General features: G+C 46.2%; 1 protein-coding gene across 1 annotated transcript in view; it reads left to right on the top strand.

The window, feature by feature from the left end:
• Window positions 1–11,246, top strand: part of LOC119977287 (anosmin-1) — a 237,095-nt gene extending 225,849 nt beyond the window's left edge. Inside the window, exons 12-14 of the mRNA XM_038818033.1 lie at window positions 8,245–8,465; window positions 9,702–9,843; window positions 10,348–11,246. Of these exons, the coding sequence (XP_038673961.1) occupies window positions 8,245–8,465; window positions 9,702–9,843; window positions 10,348–10,400 (416 nt within the window). The 3' untranslated portion in view covers window positions 10,401–11,246. The remainder of the gene's footprint in view (window positions 1–8,244; window positions 8,466–9,701; window positions 9,844–10,347) is intronic.
• Window positions 11,247–15,378: the final 4,132 nt, after the last annotated feature.

The raw sequence follows: 15,378 nt of genomic DNA, 5'->3' as shown, positions 1-15,378 counted from the left end.
ACTATTATCGATTGTGATAAAAATCCACCAGGTTCACTCATGTCCTTTCAAGAAGGAAATCTGCTGTCTGTATCTGTCCTCGGTAATGGGTATTCCAAAAATGGCCGACACCGTTGTTTAGCTACCTTTTGACACCAGACCCACAGCAGCGAGGTTAACTCGTAACTGCTCCGAGGGGCAATTAGAGATGGATGCCCACATCTCATGAATGAATAAAAATGAAAGAAGGCCCTGAGATTTGATAGATTTAAAATCATTAAGGATGTAGGTCAAGTAAATTAAGATAAACAGTTCCCTACGGTTAAAAGAGTCAATAAAGAGAGCACACAGATTTAAAGTGATTAGCAAATGAAGCAGAGACAACATGAGGAAAAGTCTTTTTACTCAACAAGTGGTTAGCAATTGGAATGCACTTCCTGATAGTGGGGGGTGGGGGGTGGATACAGATTCAATAGTACCCTTCAAAAGGGAATTGGATAAATATTTGAAGAAGAAAAAATTGAAACTGGGGAAAGAGCAACTCAACTTTGCCCAAATTATTACAGAAAATTAGGGCCATGGAGTTGGGAGCTATATTAGACATGGATTGTGTTAACCGAGAAAAACAGAGAGCAGTAATAAATTAGTTACATCCCAGTCCAATAGTGTACCACAAAGATCTGTGCTTGGGCCTCAGCTATTTATAATCATGCCAACCCAGCCAACTCATAAATCAGGAGACACATTCTCAAAGGTCAAGGCATTTGGTACAAGAATCATGAGCTGCTGTTTTTTTTTCCAAATACAATCCAATATAGATTGACAGTTAGTTTATAAACCACATGAGTAGTTTATTAATCCCCTGACAGATCATATGCAGCTACACTTAATCCCTCAGAATACCTATGGCAAGACTCAGAGTGTGGTGTTTAAAGATACTTACCTCCATACACCCATCTCCCCATTTAAATTTTCTTCCAGCTTCCATTCTAATCAGGCTAATTAACATTCCCACAAGGAGGGAAATCAAGGTCCATGATTCTTTATTTGGTAGTTCTGCAGTTTTTTTTGATAAATTTAATTTAGAGTACCCAAATCATTTTTTTTCCAATTAAGGGGCAATTTAGTGTGGCCAATCCACCTAGCCTGCACATCTTTGGGTTGTGGGGGCGAAACCCACGCAAACACGGGGAGAATGTGCAAACTCCACACGGACAGTGACACAGAGCCGGGATTGAACCTGGGACCTCGGCGCCGTGAGGCATCAGGGTTAACCCAGCGCGCCACCGTGCTGCCCTTAGTTCTGCAGTTTTGGTCATTGGAGAGTGAACCCTTTTTATTATTGGCTCCCTTGGTTAACATTGCTAAAGCTGTCTCCTTTATCCTGGCTGCTGATTTGTAGGCTACAGTTTTCCAGCCCCCCCCCCCCCCCGCCCCCCGCTCCCATTGTAGGAAGCTGTGATAACTCTGGCAAGCCATTGATAACTCCATTCACATTGGCAGGACCAGAAGATCCTGCCGGTGTGCAGGGCTAGAAAATTCTGACTGTAGATCCAAGATATGTTGACCAATAATTCTGTTGCTAGGGTACCGTGGCAGTCACGGGAAACTAAGATGCAGAGGTCACTATGACAAGAATTTAAAAAGTGACAAATGTAATGATTCTTTATTTGGTAGTTCTGCAGTTTTTTTTGATAAATTTAATTTAGAGTACCCAAATCATTTTTTTTCCAATTAAGGGGCAATGGATTGGCCATGCTAAATTGCCCGCAGTGTAAGGTTAATGGGGGGATTGTTGGGTTACGGGTATATGGGTTTAAGTAGGGTGATCATTGCTCGGCACAACATCGAGGGCCGAAGGGCCTGTTCTGTGCTGTACTGTTCTATAAACCTCTATCTATATTTGGATGGAAGTGGAGACCTAATGTTGGCACCAAGACTTGAAACAAACTAGGTGTCCATGCAATTGGATCCCTGCACAGTGGTGGCATTTAATGCAGGCAATGGGGGTTTCCCCTGTGTGGTGAATGTGATTCACACTGGATTATAATCTGTATATACATGTGTCTGTATTGTAAGTGCAGTTGCACTACCTGTCCTCCAGGGGGAGTAGCTCTGGGAATGCTCGAGTTGTCCGGGGCTTCTCCCTTGGCTCTGCCCAGGACTCCTCCCCCGGAAGCTGCTCTATAAAAGATCAGTGCCACATGGTCAGCTGGCCAGTTCACCGAAAGTTTAATGGCTAATAGGCTGGCTCTGTTGTGAGTATATTAAAACTGCTATTCTAATCCTACAAGCACGTGTCCGTAGAATTGTTGGTTCCAACACCCCGCTGGCACGAGAGCCAGCAAGGGGTCCACACAACACTTGTGGAGAAGGCCCGACACATTAAGTGCCACTCAGGCACTTGATAGGTCACTGCAAGGCCTTCCCTGGAGTCAAGGACCCCAGGGAAAGAAGTTCCGTTCGCTGAGTTCTACTGACCAATCAGAGGCTGGCAGCTTGCAGTGCTTGGTAGCGCCACCAGAATAATGGTGGCTGCTGCCAGTAACACACAGCATGTTAGTGATGATGGAGGGGAGGGGGTGGGGGGGTACAAGGTTGGGGATCACATGGGAGAGGTGGGGTACAGGGTCGGAGCAAGGTCGGATGGTTGGCTCTCAGTGATTGAAACCCTCGTCTTCCCAATGCCAAATGCCTCGATCAGCCACTGAGAGCCTATGAACAAGGGATCTCCAGAAGCCGACAAGCAACCCCGCACAAGTTTATTAATTGCCCACTTAAGGGCCTCAGTTGGCTTCATTGGGGTGGACTTAATTAGGCTGGGGTTGAGGTTCACACCCGACACACTCCCGGCTGACTAAATGCGCCCCACCACCAAAAATGCCATGCAGGAGGGCATTAAATTCCACCCTATGATCACTTAGGTGACAGTGCTATGAGAGTCACTCCATCCCCATCAGAATAAACCATTCTAGTCATGGAAAGCCACATCAGCAGATAAAATTAATTTGCTGCTAGAATATGCATATTAGGCTTGGCTTGCTGACTGATACACTGTAAAATCAGATTATTTTAACATCAAAACCCACATATACTCACAGGATATTCGAGCAGTTAGATCTCCATCTCAGACGTCCCATAAACGTCGAACGTAGTCGACTGGTGGATCGAGAACTCGTTCTCAGTGTTGTCTGTAAACGTTAGACATCTTGGCTAGTTTATATAGATAGATATCTCAAAACTCTTTTACCCAGGTGCCTTTACTCATGAGACCAACAAAGGACAAGAGTGGATTTGTGGTTCAACCCGATTTTATTACTGAAATCTAAATCCTTAAACTATCTTATTAATACTGCACGGTCTGTCTGAGACTCAGATACTATCCGTGCAGTTGAGCTTGGTCAGGCTGCTTCGCCGGGTACGACTCTTCGCTGAGCTCTGCTGATTTTGATGACCTTGCTTCTGAACTCAGGGCCTTCTTTGTGAAGTTGGGCCTTGCACGCCCTCTCCTGTTGTCGCCGTGTCTTCTCTTCTCTTGAGGTGGTGTCTTCGATTGGGGTGGTTTCCAGGTGCCTCTTCATGTACCCTCTCCCTTCTCTCTTTCACGCCATTCTGGAAAGCTCTCTGGCTTCCAGCCAATGAGAATACTGGAGGAGGGCCGCACCACCCAATGGGATTGCTGATTCCATACATGGAAGACGATACGGATCCATTTTCAGGTATATGGAACGCATGTAGCCCTTTCCATATATGGTGTTGAGGCGCCATTGAGTTTGATTGATATTGGACCTGAAATGCCTGTGAGTCTGGCCGATACGAGACAATACACAAAACACTGTCTTTTTTTGGCCATGATCGAGTCCCTCCTGTCCCAACTTCCAGGAGAAGTTCAGAGTTTCCTTTCTTTGCCTCTGATCAGTGTCTGTGTTTAGTGGGACTGCCTGAATTCCCATCAGACCTGGCAGCTCAAGCTGTTGGCTGCTGTTTAATTTAGATTGTCGAATTTTGTATCTGGCCTAGCTTTTTAGGCTGTTGTCACACCAGTTGACCATGCCACGGTGTACGCTTACTACACATGTGCAGGGTCAGCACACGCACTGTGCGTGCTTTCTGTGCACGTTTACTCTGTGGAAAAGGCTAAAGTAAACTCTATATGATGATAGAATAGAACTTTATATGGTGATTAGGTAGCAGGACAGCGGAGCTTTCCTAGCGGGGCAGCGGAGAGGAAGACGGCAACCGCGCATGTGCGGCTGACGTCACTGAGGCGCCTCAGTCGGCGTCATTATCGGTGCGCCGCCTTGACACCAGCGTCAAGGCCCGTCGGCCGATTTTCCCCGCAACGCTGCTCCTAGCTCCCCCGGGGGGGAGAATAGGGGGCGAGGAGCGTTCTCTGACGCCGTCGTGAAACACTCCGGGTTTCACGCCGGTGTCTGCCGTTGCGGAGAATCGCGCCCGTGTTATTAATAGTAGCGAAATACTTACGTCTTTAAAAGTGAAGTGTTGCTTTGTAGAAAGCAGTCGGTGGGTTGTGAACAAACAAAAGAAAAAAGGCAGCAGCAGCTACAGGGCCTCGCGGTGATGCTCTCTGACTGCTGATCGGCAACTTTGTTATAGAGAGTGAGCAGCCTCGACATGACCCTGCTCCCCACCCAGCAACAGAATGGCAATTGCTGCGAAATGCTTTTCAATTTAAAGTGCTGCCTCCAGAAGTTAAATAAATATTTTCTATGAAGTCTCCGAGCTGAAAGCAATTCTTTTTAGTTGTGCAAGTAGAAGCCACGTTCCCCGAGGAAGCAGTGGCCTGTGGAAAATCCTGGGACTTCAGAACCCTCGCAGAGGGTTCATTTTAAAAAGAAACACACCGCTCGTAATTTTACTGTGAGAATCGGCTTATCTGAGACAGAAGGGGAATTGATTAAAAAAGTAGCGAGGTTATGCTTCAGTTGTGCAGGGCATCAGTGAGACCACATTCTATGATTCGATATCTGGAGAACTGTGTACTGTATTGGTCTCCTTATTTAAGGAAAGATGTAAATGTGTTAGACGCACTTCAGAGAAAGTTTACCAGACTAATACCAGGAAAGGGTGGGTTGTCTTAAAGGTGGGTAATTAATGCCCACGTAATGCCACTGCCATTTGCCATCTGTACTCCCAGGGTAGCTGCTTCCCTCAGTCAAAGGCACTCAGTGCCTGATTGAGGGATCTGGCCTTTGGAAGGGACCCACCGAGAGCCATCCTCTGTACTTTCTGCTGACCACGGTCCCCCCACCTTACTTGCGAACCTCCTTCTGGCATCACTCACCTGTGGTCTGGGATCCAGCGACAATGCTGACAAACATGGACAAAAGCACTGAACTCCTGAGGTGAGAGTGACTGCCCTTGCCATCAGGACAGCATTTGATCGAGAATGGCATCAAGGAGCCCGAGCTAAACTTGAGTCAATGGGAACCAGGGTGAAATCTCTCCACTGCTTGGAGTCATTCCTAGTTTAAAGGGAGGTGGTTGTGGCTGCTGGCTGTCAGTCATCTCAGTTCCAGGACATTACTGCAGGAGTTCCTCATAGTAGTGTCCTAGTCCCTACCATCTTCAACTGCTTCATCAGTAACCTTCCTTCCAACATAAGGTCAGGTGTGGTGAAATTTGTTGATTAATGTTCAGCACCATTTGTGACTCCTCAGACACTGAAGCAGTCATGCAGATGCAGGAAGACCTGGACAATATCCAGGCTTGGGCTGATCAGTGGCAAGTAACATTCACGCTACGTAAGTGCCAGGCAATGACCATCTCCAATAAGAGTGAAACAAACCACCGTCCCTTGACATTCAATGGCATGACCATCACTGAATCCCCCAGAATCAACAGCCTGGGGGGGGGGGGGGGGGGGGGGGTTACCATTGATCAGAAACTGATCTGGACTAGTCAAATAAATGCTGTGGCTACAAGAGCAGGTCAGAGGCTAGGAATCCTGTGGCGAGTAACTCTCCTCCTGACTCCCCGAAGCCTGCTCACCATCTACAAGGCACAAGTCAGGAGTGTGATGGAATACTCCCCATTTACCTGGATGAGTGCAGCTCCAACAAGACTCAGGAAGCTCAGCACCATCCAGGACAAAGCAGCCCGCTTCATTGGCACCCGTTCCACAATCAGCTACTCACTCCACCACCGACTTTCAATGTCAGTTGTGTGTCCCATCTGTGTGTACAAGGACAGCAGGTACCTGGGAACACCATCACCTGGAGGTTCCACTCCAAGTCACTCACCACCCTGACTTTGAAATATATTGCCGTTCCTTCACTGTCACTGGGTCAAAATCCTGGAACTCCCTCCCTAACAGCACTGTGGGTGTACCTACCCCACATAGACTGCAGCAATTCAAGAAGGCAACTCACCACCACCTTTCATGGGCAACAAATTAGGGATGGGCAACAAATGTTGTTCTAACGAAGCCCACGTCCCGTAAAAATACATTTTTAAAAAAACAGCCACTGGCTTTCCTGTGAGCTGCTATTGATTAGAGTTGCTGGATCCTGATTGGCTGACAGCCCTCGGTGGACAGGACTTCCATCACGGGTCCCTACTCATAGGAAACCTGCTGTTATCCATTTAAGTGCCTGAGTGGCACTTAATTTGGCATACCTGCCCTAAAATAAGTCTTACAACACCAGGTCAAAGTCCAACAGGTTTGTTTCAAACACTAGCTTTCGGAGCACTGCTCCTTCCTCAGGTGAGGAATGTTCCTCACCCCAGTTCAACGCCGGCATCTCCACATCACATCTTCCCTAAAAGAGGCAACCCAGCGCTCTCACCAGCTCTCCAGCCAGCGGCCAAGACCCCCATTGCCTCCATCAAATATGCCCCAGTACTTCTATTTATAAAACCAAGAATGGACCTGGACTTTCCGTCTCTTCCCCTGGCAGGGTCTTCTACTCCTGTCAAAACTAACCTCGCGTGGCTGGATCCCGGGCGGTATGGCCAGCGAGCAACGTAAATGGCCATTATCTCCCGTGGGATCAGAAGATCCCGCCAGCTGCCAATAGCGAGCTGCCTCCGTCACAGAAAACACGGCACAGTTGGGCAGGAAATCCTGGCTATATGAGGGTAAATTTATTTCAACACAGCCTCTGTCATTGTTGTAAGGCTTTCTTAGCTCCTGATTGTTGCCATTTATATAAATAGATTTTACTGCTTTAGACACAAACTTTAGTTTGTGGAACTGGCTGCCCTCCGACCCGATTGCTGACACTAAGCTTAATTCCGAAGCCACATAATCAGTTCAATTTGGCCCAACTTTCATATTTTTTTCTGATGAAAATGATCCAGGAATAACATGCAATAACAATTGGAAAACTTGTTCCAAAAATGGACTGTGTAGTTAAACATGGATGGCTGCCAACCTTACTTGTGGAGAAGATTCAATAGCAGGCAGCACACACAAAATGGGTTCTGTTTCCGATAGGTTTGATTCCTCTGTTGTTTTTCCGCAGTAATTTCTGCTGAACTGTAAAACCTACACAATCTGGACTGTTTGTTTCGAGATCTGCATTCCGTTTTTGTATTTTGTCCCAGGTTTTTCTGAGCACAGGGATTGCTGCCCAACCGGCCGGTTAGTAATCGGGGTGGGCTTGTAAAATCCAGTGAGCGGTTTGCCTGCCACCTACCCACTTACCCCGGCCTGTCTGACATTTTGCAGGAGAGGCGTTGGGTAACCTGCCTGTCCTTTGGCCTAATGAAGCCCTAAGGGGACCAATTAATGGGCACTTAAGGGTCTCATCCTGCCTCTGCTGATATTTTACCTGCCACGGGGCAAGACCGTACCATGCATGAAGCCCAGTAGCTTTAACGGCGGGGGCTGCCATCGTTGAAGTTCCTCCTTGAGGAAGTGTTTAAATTGCTGCAATCCAGCAGTCACAATCATGGGACGGGTCTCTTCCACCTCCCCACCCCTTCACCCGCCCCCACCACCCCTCCACCAACTTTTTAGCAGTTGCCGGGGGGGTGGGGGGTAAGTGGGAGGTGGGGGGGGGGGGGGGGGGGGCGGCTGCAGGGAGTCGACATTCAGCCTTACGCTTTTTCCTTAGGTTAAAAGACAGTCATTAGAATTTGCCTGTGCTGGGTAGGAATGGTGTACCTTCAGTGAGGATTTAGCAGAGCTTGCATGAAATTGTTGATCATTGGATATTTTACTGCTGGTATTCTCGGCATCATTAAAGGCTTAAGTGCGAAATGGTGACAGTTGTGTGACCCTTGTTCCTCTTTTTACAGTGACAACCATTCCCAAAGTGCTGGCCAAACCTGAGAACCTTTCAGCGTCATTTATAATCCACGCAGGGAATATTACAGGACATTTCCACTGGAGAGTATTTAAAACACAGCTTCATCATCCCATCACAGGATTCCAGGTTACATGGGCAGAGGTGACCACGGAAAGCCGACAAAACAGCTTACCGAACAGCATCATATCCCAGTCGCAGATACTGCCACCAGTAAGCCACTCACCATCAGTTGATTATAATCACGCAAGGAAATGTTTGACGCCCATTCACTTTTGAATGCTCCTGATGCCTGGCACCTTGCCTGGCCAGGAACATCAGGAACCCACCTTGCTATCAAGTCATGCATGATCAGAGTTCATGCAGAGCGGGACTTTTGTCACATCTCATGAGCACTTTGACTGAAAACCATGGCAGCGAACATCCGCGTCGAACTCATGAGTTTATGGGGTGGAAGTGTAGTGTTCGAAGAGGGGTAATATCAAAGAACAAAGAAAATTACAGCACAGGGACAGGCCCTTTGGCCCTCCCAGCCTGCGCCGATCCAGATCCTTTATCTAAACCTGTCGCCTATTTTCCAAGGATCTACTTCCCTCTGTTCCCCACCCGTTCATATATCTGTCCAGATGCATCTTAAATGAAATGAGATGAAAATCGCTTATTGTCACGAGTAGGCTTCAATGAAGTTACTGTGAAAAGCCCCTAGTTGCCACATTCTGGTGCCTGTCCGGGGAGGCCGGTACGGGAATTGAACCGTCCTTGGTCTGCTTTAAAAGCCAGCGATTTAGCCCTGTGCTAAACCAGCCCCTTAGTGTTGTCAAGACGCCCTTTAAACAGCGTTAATGTATCTGCTTCCACAACCTCCCCTGGCAACGCGTTCCAGGCACTCACCATCCTCTGCGTAAAAAATCTGCCTCGCCCATCTCCTCTAAACTTTGCCCCACGGACCTTAAACATATGCCCCTCGGTAACTCACCGCTCCACCCTGGGGAAGAGTGCCTGCCCATCCACTCTATCCATGCCCCTCATAATCTTGTAGACCACTATCAGGTCGCTCCTCAACCACCGTTTTTCTAATGAAAACAGGCCTAGTCTATTCAGCCTCTCCGCAGAGTTAACACCCTCCAGACCAGGCAACATCCTAGTCAACCTCCTCCGCACCCCTGTCCAAAGCCTCCACTTCCTTCTGGTAATGTGGTGACCAGAATTGCGCGCAATATTCCAAGTGAGGCCTTACCAAGTTTCTAGACAACAGTCTGAGGTAACTTTCTCAATTCTTGTGTCGGGCTCCATTAATGATGCCACTTAGTACATGTGTCCTTGGTGGTGTGTCAATCCACAGTGGGGAATTCTGTATTGATCTGACACACTCTTTAAAACCAACTTGATTCTAGGTGAAAAAATATGGCAAACATTAAAATACTGAAATATTGTGTTTTTCTAATGCAGGATCACCACTTGCTTATTGTGCCCAATCTGAGACCATCAACGTGTTATCGGTTGGAGGTACAATTACTGACTACAGCAGGAGAGGGTCCAGCAACTGTCAAAACATTCCAGACGCCTAGCCTATCCTCGTCCCTCTTAAACAGTAAGCTTCAGTGTGTCTGCTGTCCTAACTGGTAGAGAATTATAAGTCATAGATTTAAATCTTGTCAGTACATGGAATGCAAGAGGTAACGTTTGCAGTTGATGGAATTGTCAGAATTTATCTTATTTTTAAAAAAAATTTAGAGTACCCAATTCATTTTTTCCAATTAAGGGGCAATTTAGAGCACATCTTTGGGTCGTGGGGGGCGAAACCCCATGCAGACACGGGGAGAATGTGCAAACTCCACACGGACAGTGACCCGGCGCCGGGATTGAACCGGAGACCTCAGCACCGTGAGGCTGCAGAGCTAACCACTGCGCCTCCGTGCTGCCCTAGAATTTATCTTTATAATAGTAATATTTACGAGTAAATTAATGTTCATTGTCCCCAGCAACTCTGTTTCTCTAGTCTTTACCTGTAGATCTTAGTGCTTGTCACCCGTATGACTTTAGTACTATTTCTGTATTGTGTTTGTATGACTGACTCTTATCTGTTTTGCTTTAGGCCCCAGGCTGAAACATCATCAGCAGCAAAAACCAGTGTCAGTTAAATACTGAAACAGTTACAGTTACGTTACTAGAGGTGCTTAAGTACTGTTGATGTGATAAGAATCAGTGGAAAAGAAGGCCTAAGAATGTCCCACTCCAGCACCTCCTTTAAAATTAGATGGTCAAATCTGTGCCATAAAAATTTGTATTCTCTCCAATGTTATCATCACCGTATTGTATCTTCAAAGGGTGGCTTTGAAATTGTGCTATTTATTAACCTGTTTTGTTGAATGTGCTGATCCTGATATATGCAAACATTTCCATATTTCCTGTGGATACCTGTGATTGACAGACAGCTAGGAAAACGTGACTAGAATCTGAATACTTTAATGGGAATGAGAATTACGTCAATTAATTAATCTAATGCATGTAATAAAGTTATTAAATTATAAATGTAAATGAATCCTATCCGATGTTGGCAAAATATGGTTGCATGGTAGACCTGTCAGTGTTTCATATAGGCATGAATCCTATGTCTATGTTACCTCTGCTGAATATATTAACATGATACCGTTTACAGAATAATTAACAAAGTCTATATGTACAAATTATTTACTTTTTAATATTGGAATGATAATGTAGTGTGGAAATACCTGTACTGTTTTGTCTATTACTGGCTGTAGAAATCATGTTCCTCATTGCATTCATTTTTAGATCAATATTTATTGTTGTATAACCCCATTTTCTGGTCCATTTAGTGTGTCCCTGTCGTCTTTGAGATAATGAACCTCTTGTAAAGACATTTTGTAAAAATGGAATTGTAAATAGAGTTTGTTGTAAGTTACATTACCCAATATTTACATGTTAGACTTTGTACATATTGTCGAAGTATTAAAGAACTCCCCTAAACATGTACCTGGACGAATATCTGTGAGTGGAACTTGACCAGATTCATTCAGCTTACATTCTGTTCATGGAGTACTTTGTACATTGATATTTTTTAGATATGCATTGAGTTTATTCGCAAGATTATTTGAAGGTAAGACTATATGCAGATAATGGTGTGTGTGTGTGATAACCTCCCAGTTAATTGTATCTGCATATAGTCTGGAGCGGGCCTAATTCCGCTCCTATATCTTATGGGACCTGACAGGGTGAATGCTGAAAGGATATGTTCCCCTGTGGGAGAGACTAGAACTCAGGGACAAAGTTTAAAAATAAGGGTTTCCCATGTACCACAGAGATGAGAAGACAATTTTTTCTCTCTCTGGCCAGGTCCCAGCAGTGCCTCGGATACAGGCCGGAAACCTCAATATTTGTATTTTAATTTTACGACTGTGAGGAAAGGATATCTTCGCTCCAGGAGTGATTTCACATAAAATAGGGATATAGTTTGTTAAAACAAACCTTATTAAACACACAGTATTAAAATATATTTAACATCACACAAGAAAATAGCTTACAATTACCCCTTAAACAATGCTGACCAATACAGTGACATAATACCCTAAACTTTTATCTTTATTCCCACTCATACAACAAAGCCATTTCAGCTCTCAATCCACTTTTGAGTACAGTTAGCAGGCATATTTGCTTATGAGATGTTCTTTGAGACTGTTTTAAGAAATAGGCCTGTCAGATCAATGCAGATCTCTAGCTGAAGTCTTCTGAAACTGTCTTCATGATTTGACCTCCATTTCCCAGCAGAAGAATCTCTGCTTCTCTGCTAACAGTCCTGATATACTCTAGCACATCGCATTAGTTACTCTAGCTCCTCCCATTAGTTACATCATCTTACTAAACTGAAACACAATGGGCTGGATTCTCCGTTCCTGAGTCTTAAGTGCTGAAGCCAACGGAGGATCTGTGGAGTACCACGTCGAAAAAATCGGCACCACACCCGCACCGATTACGCTACCTGTGAGGGGCTAGCACCAGCATCTGGTGGAACACCGGCAGAACACACAAAAAATGGACCAGGAATTGCCGGGTCCAGAATGGACATGCGAGCGGCTGACAAGCTGCAGTCACACGTATACTATACACCCCCAGGCATACACCAATCGTGTCTGCAAAGGTGGCCCTGGTTGTGCTGGGCTACGTCCCTGTCTATCCCGACCCCACAGCCCACCTCCTGGCCACCCCCCACTTCTCCCCCCAGCCCTAGCAGAAGCCCCCCAGCCAGCAACAAGAATGTCAGTGAAGTATGGCGGTGCTGGACACTGACTGTACGCCTGTTCTCTCCACAGCCTCTACACCAAGTTAACCATTGTTAAGAGCACCCATGCACCATGCCGTCAGGAACTCGGCCCATCGGACACAGCATCGCGGGCGGGCTCGCTAATGAGATGCGGTTGTAACTACGCGTGGCGTGCATTGCAATGACGCCATTTTGGAGAAGGCAGAGCATCGCAATTCGTTGCCAAAATGACGCCTGCCTTGATTTCAGTGCAGGAGCTATTCTCTGCACGATCGCTGTTCCCGATTTCGGCATCGGCCGATGGAGAATCCCGCCCAATGTATCTGATTAACTACTCCACCGGGAACCATCTTAATGCAAACAAAAATCCATTAGCCCAAGCGTTTACGATGCTTTAATTGCACCACTGGCTATCTAAAACCTAGTTGCTTTTTAAAATCCGGATTCTTTAAAAACATGACTGCAGCAGTCATACACACACTAACCCAGGCTTTTAACCCTTACTACACCAAATACATACAACACGTTGTCTGAAATTCCTACATTCATCTCATGCAAATTGAAGCTGATTGGCAAAAGTGCCAGAGATGACATGAGGCAAAGCTTTTTTATGCAACTGTGCCCAATAATTAGGATTTTGAATGCACTGCCTGTAGGAGTGGTGGATACACATTCAATAGTAATCTCCAAAAAGGAATTGCATAAAACAACTTTAAGGAGAACGAATTGCATGGATTTGGAGCAATAGTGGGACTGGGACTAACTGGATTGCTCTTTGAAAGAGTCAGCATTGATGCAATGGGCTGAATGGGCCTCTTTCTTTGCTACACTCTATGATCCTGTGATTCTAGTAAAGAATCTGTACATGCTGCCAAATGCATGTTGGGACACTTAATAGGCATGAAGGCCTTTAAATTAAGCACATGAGGTATTAATTATTACTTAAAATAAAGACAGAAAATGATGGAAATACTTAGCGGGTCTGGTAGCTTCCATGGAACAGAGTTAACTCAGCTGAATTTTCCAGGCTTTGTGAAGGAGATTTTGGAGGCCGGCCAGGAAAATGGGGGGAACTTCATTGGGACAGCTCCTTGACAACTTGTTACCTCTGAGAGGTGATGGTGAACTGGCAATGTCACTGGACTAATTATCTTGGGGCACAGGCTAAAGCTCTGGGCCATGGGTTCGAACCCCACCATGACAGCTGGTGGAATTTAAATTTAATTAATAAATCTGGAAGCGAAAACGTGTCTGATTAATGATGACCGTAACAATAATCATTGGTTGTGGTAAAAGCCCATCTGATTCATTAATATCCTTTGGGGAAGGAAATCTGCCATCCTTACTTCAGATCGCCTGCCATGTGGTTGATTCAGAAATGGCCTATGAGACACTGGGCTGGATTCTCCATTCCTGAGACAAAGTGTAGACACTGGGGAGGATTCGCGGACTTCCACGGCTGCAAAACTGGCGCCGCACCTGGACCGATTCAGCTGCCGCTGAGGGGCTAGCACCGGCGCCGCGTGGAACACAATCGATTTCAATAAGAAAAGGTTCTGGATTCACCAGCTTTGTGATTGACATTCAGGAGGCTGACAAGCTGCAGCCGCGTATACACACTGCACTCCCCACACACCCACCATCCCAGCCAATAAGATGGCAGCAAGACGCACGGCCCCGAGGTTCACCAACATGGAACTGGAGACGCTCTGGACACGTGGAAAAGAGATTGGCAATCCTCTACCCCAGGGTGAAGCGTATCATACTCATGCCGGTCCGGTATAGCAGGTGGAGGCAAGAACTCCCGAGGCGGTGGATGGTCGGAGGGCAGGCTGACCCCAGAGACTAGTTGCCACCTAGATAGATTTTGGGCTTCTGGAACTGACAGTCCCATCAATTGTGGAGATGCAGTTGCAGAACCAGGGACTACATGAGGGGATGTCAGCGAATGTCCAGCACCTGGAGGAGTCAAACCGTGTGTAGGAGCAGGAGGTGGTGCCAGCCATCGGTGCCACCCAGAACAACACCGCACGGATGACGTCCGCGGTGGAGGCCTTGGAGGCAAAGGTTTCAGCCATGGATCAATATGTCCAAGGCTTGAGCACTCTGGACGGCAGGTATGTATCATGGAGGGGGTTACAGGCAGGGTGATGGGGGAGGTGTAGTGGTGAGATGAGTTGTCTGTGCCCCTGGCCAGAGTGAGACCGACAATTAGTTAGTACTTACATCCTGGGACCCTCAAATCTCACAAGCACCTTTCCCAGCCTTATCATGACTGTCCCATCTTGTCTCAGAGTGCCATCCTGCAAGCCAGTTGTGGTGGCAAACCTTGTTCTGCACACACCCTCGGCCACACCAGGAGACCCTACACCCCAGACCTCTGCTGAGAACATTAGGGAGACTGTGCCTAAGAGCCCTCCATTAATCAACAAGGAAACAACACTGTGCTTTATGTTATGGGCCAGGGTTTAGAGAACCCCAAAGTGAATCATGGAGTTCACCTGACCCACAACTTTTAATAGATTGTGGTATGGGGAGCACACGGCCCACTCGACAGGTGTGGTACAGCAAAAATGGAAACGTATTTTTTTAAAGCGAAACAATGTTTATTCTATGAACTCAAGTTAACCTTTTTAAAACATACAGTGAACATCTTAGCAACCATTAACTCAAATACAACCCCCAAAGAATACAACACTAAGTAATCCTTAATAACTTCCCAAACAACACCCAGAAGCCAAAAGAAACACCTTTTAACAAAAGCACATTAGGTTTACATTCACTACTGAGAACATTTATAATCCTGAATTCACCAAATGATCAAGAGATAGTCTTTTCATGGCAGAG

This window comes from Scyliorhinus canicula, chromosome 14 (genome assembly GCF_902713615.1).
Source record: "Scyliorhinus canicula chromosome 14, sScyCan1.1, whole genome shotgun sequence".
NCBI classification, from domain to species: domain Eukaryota; kingdom Metazoa; phylum Chordata; class Chondrichthyes; order Carcharhiniformes; family Scyliorhinidae; genus Scyliorhinus; species Scyliorhinus canicula.
This window is presented reverse-complemented; position numbering and strand designations above follow the sequence as displayed.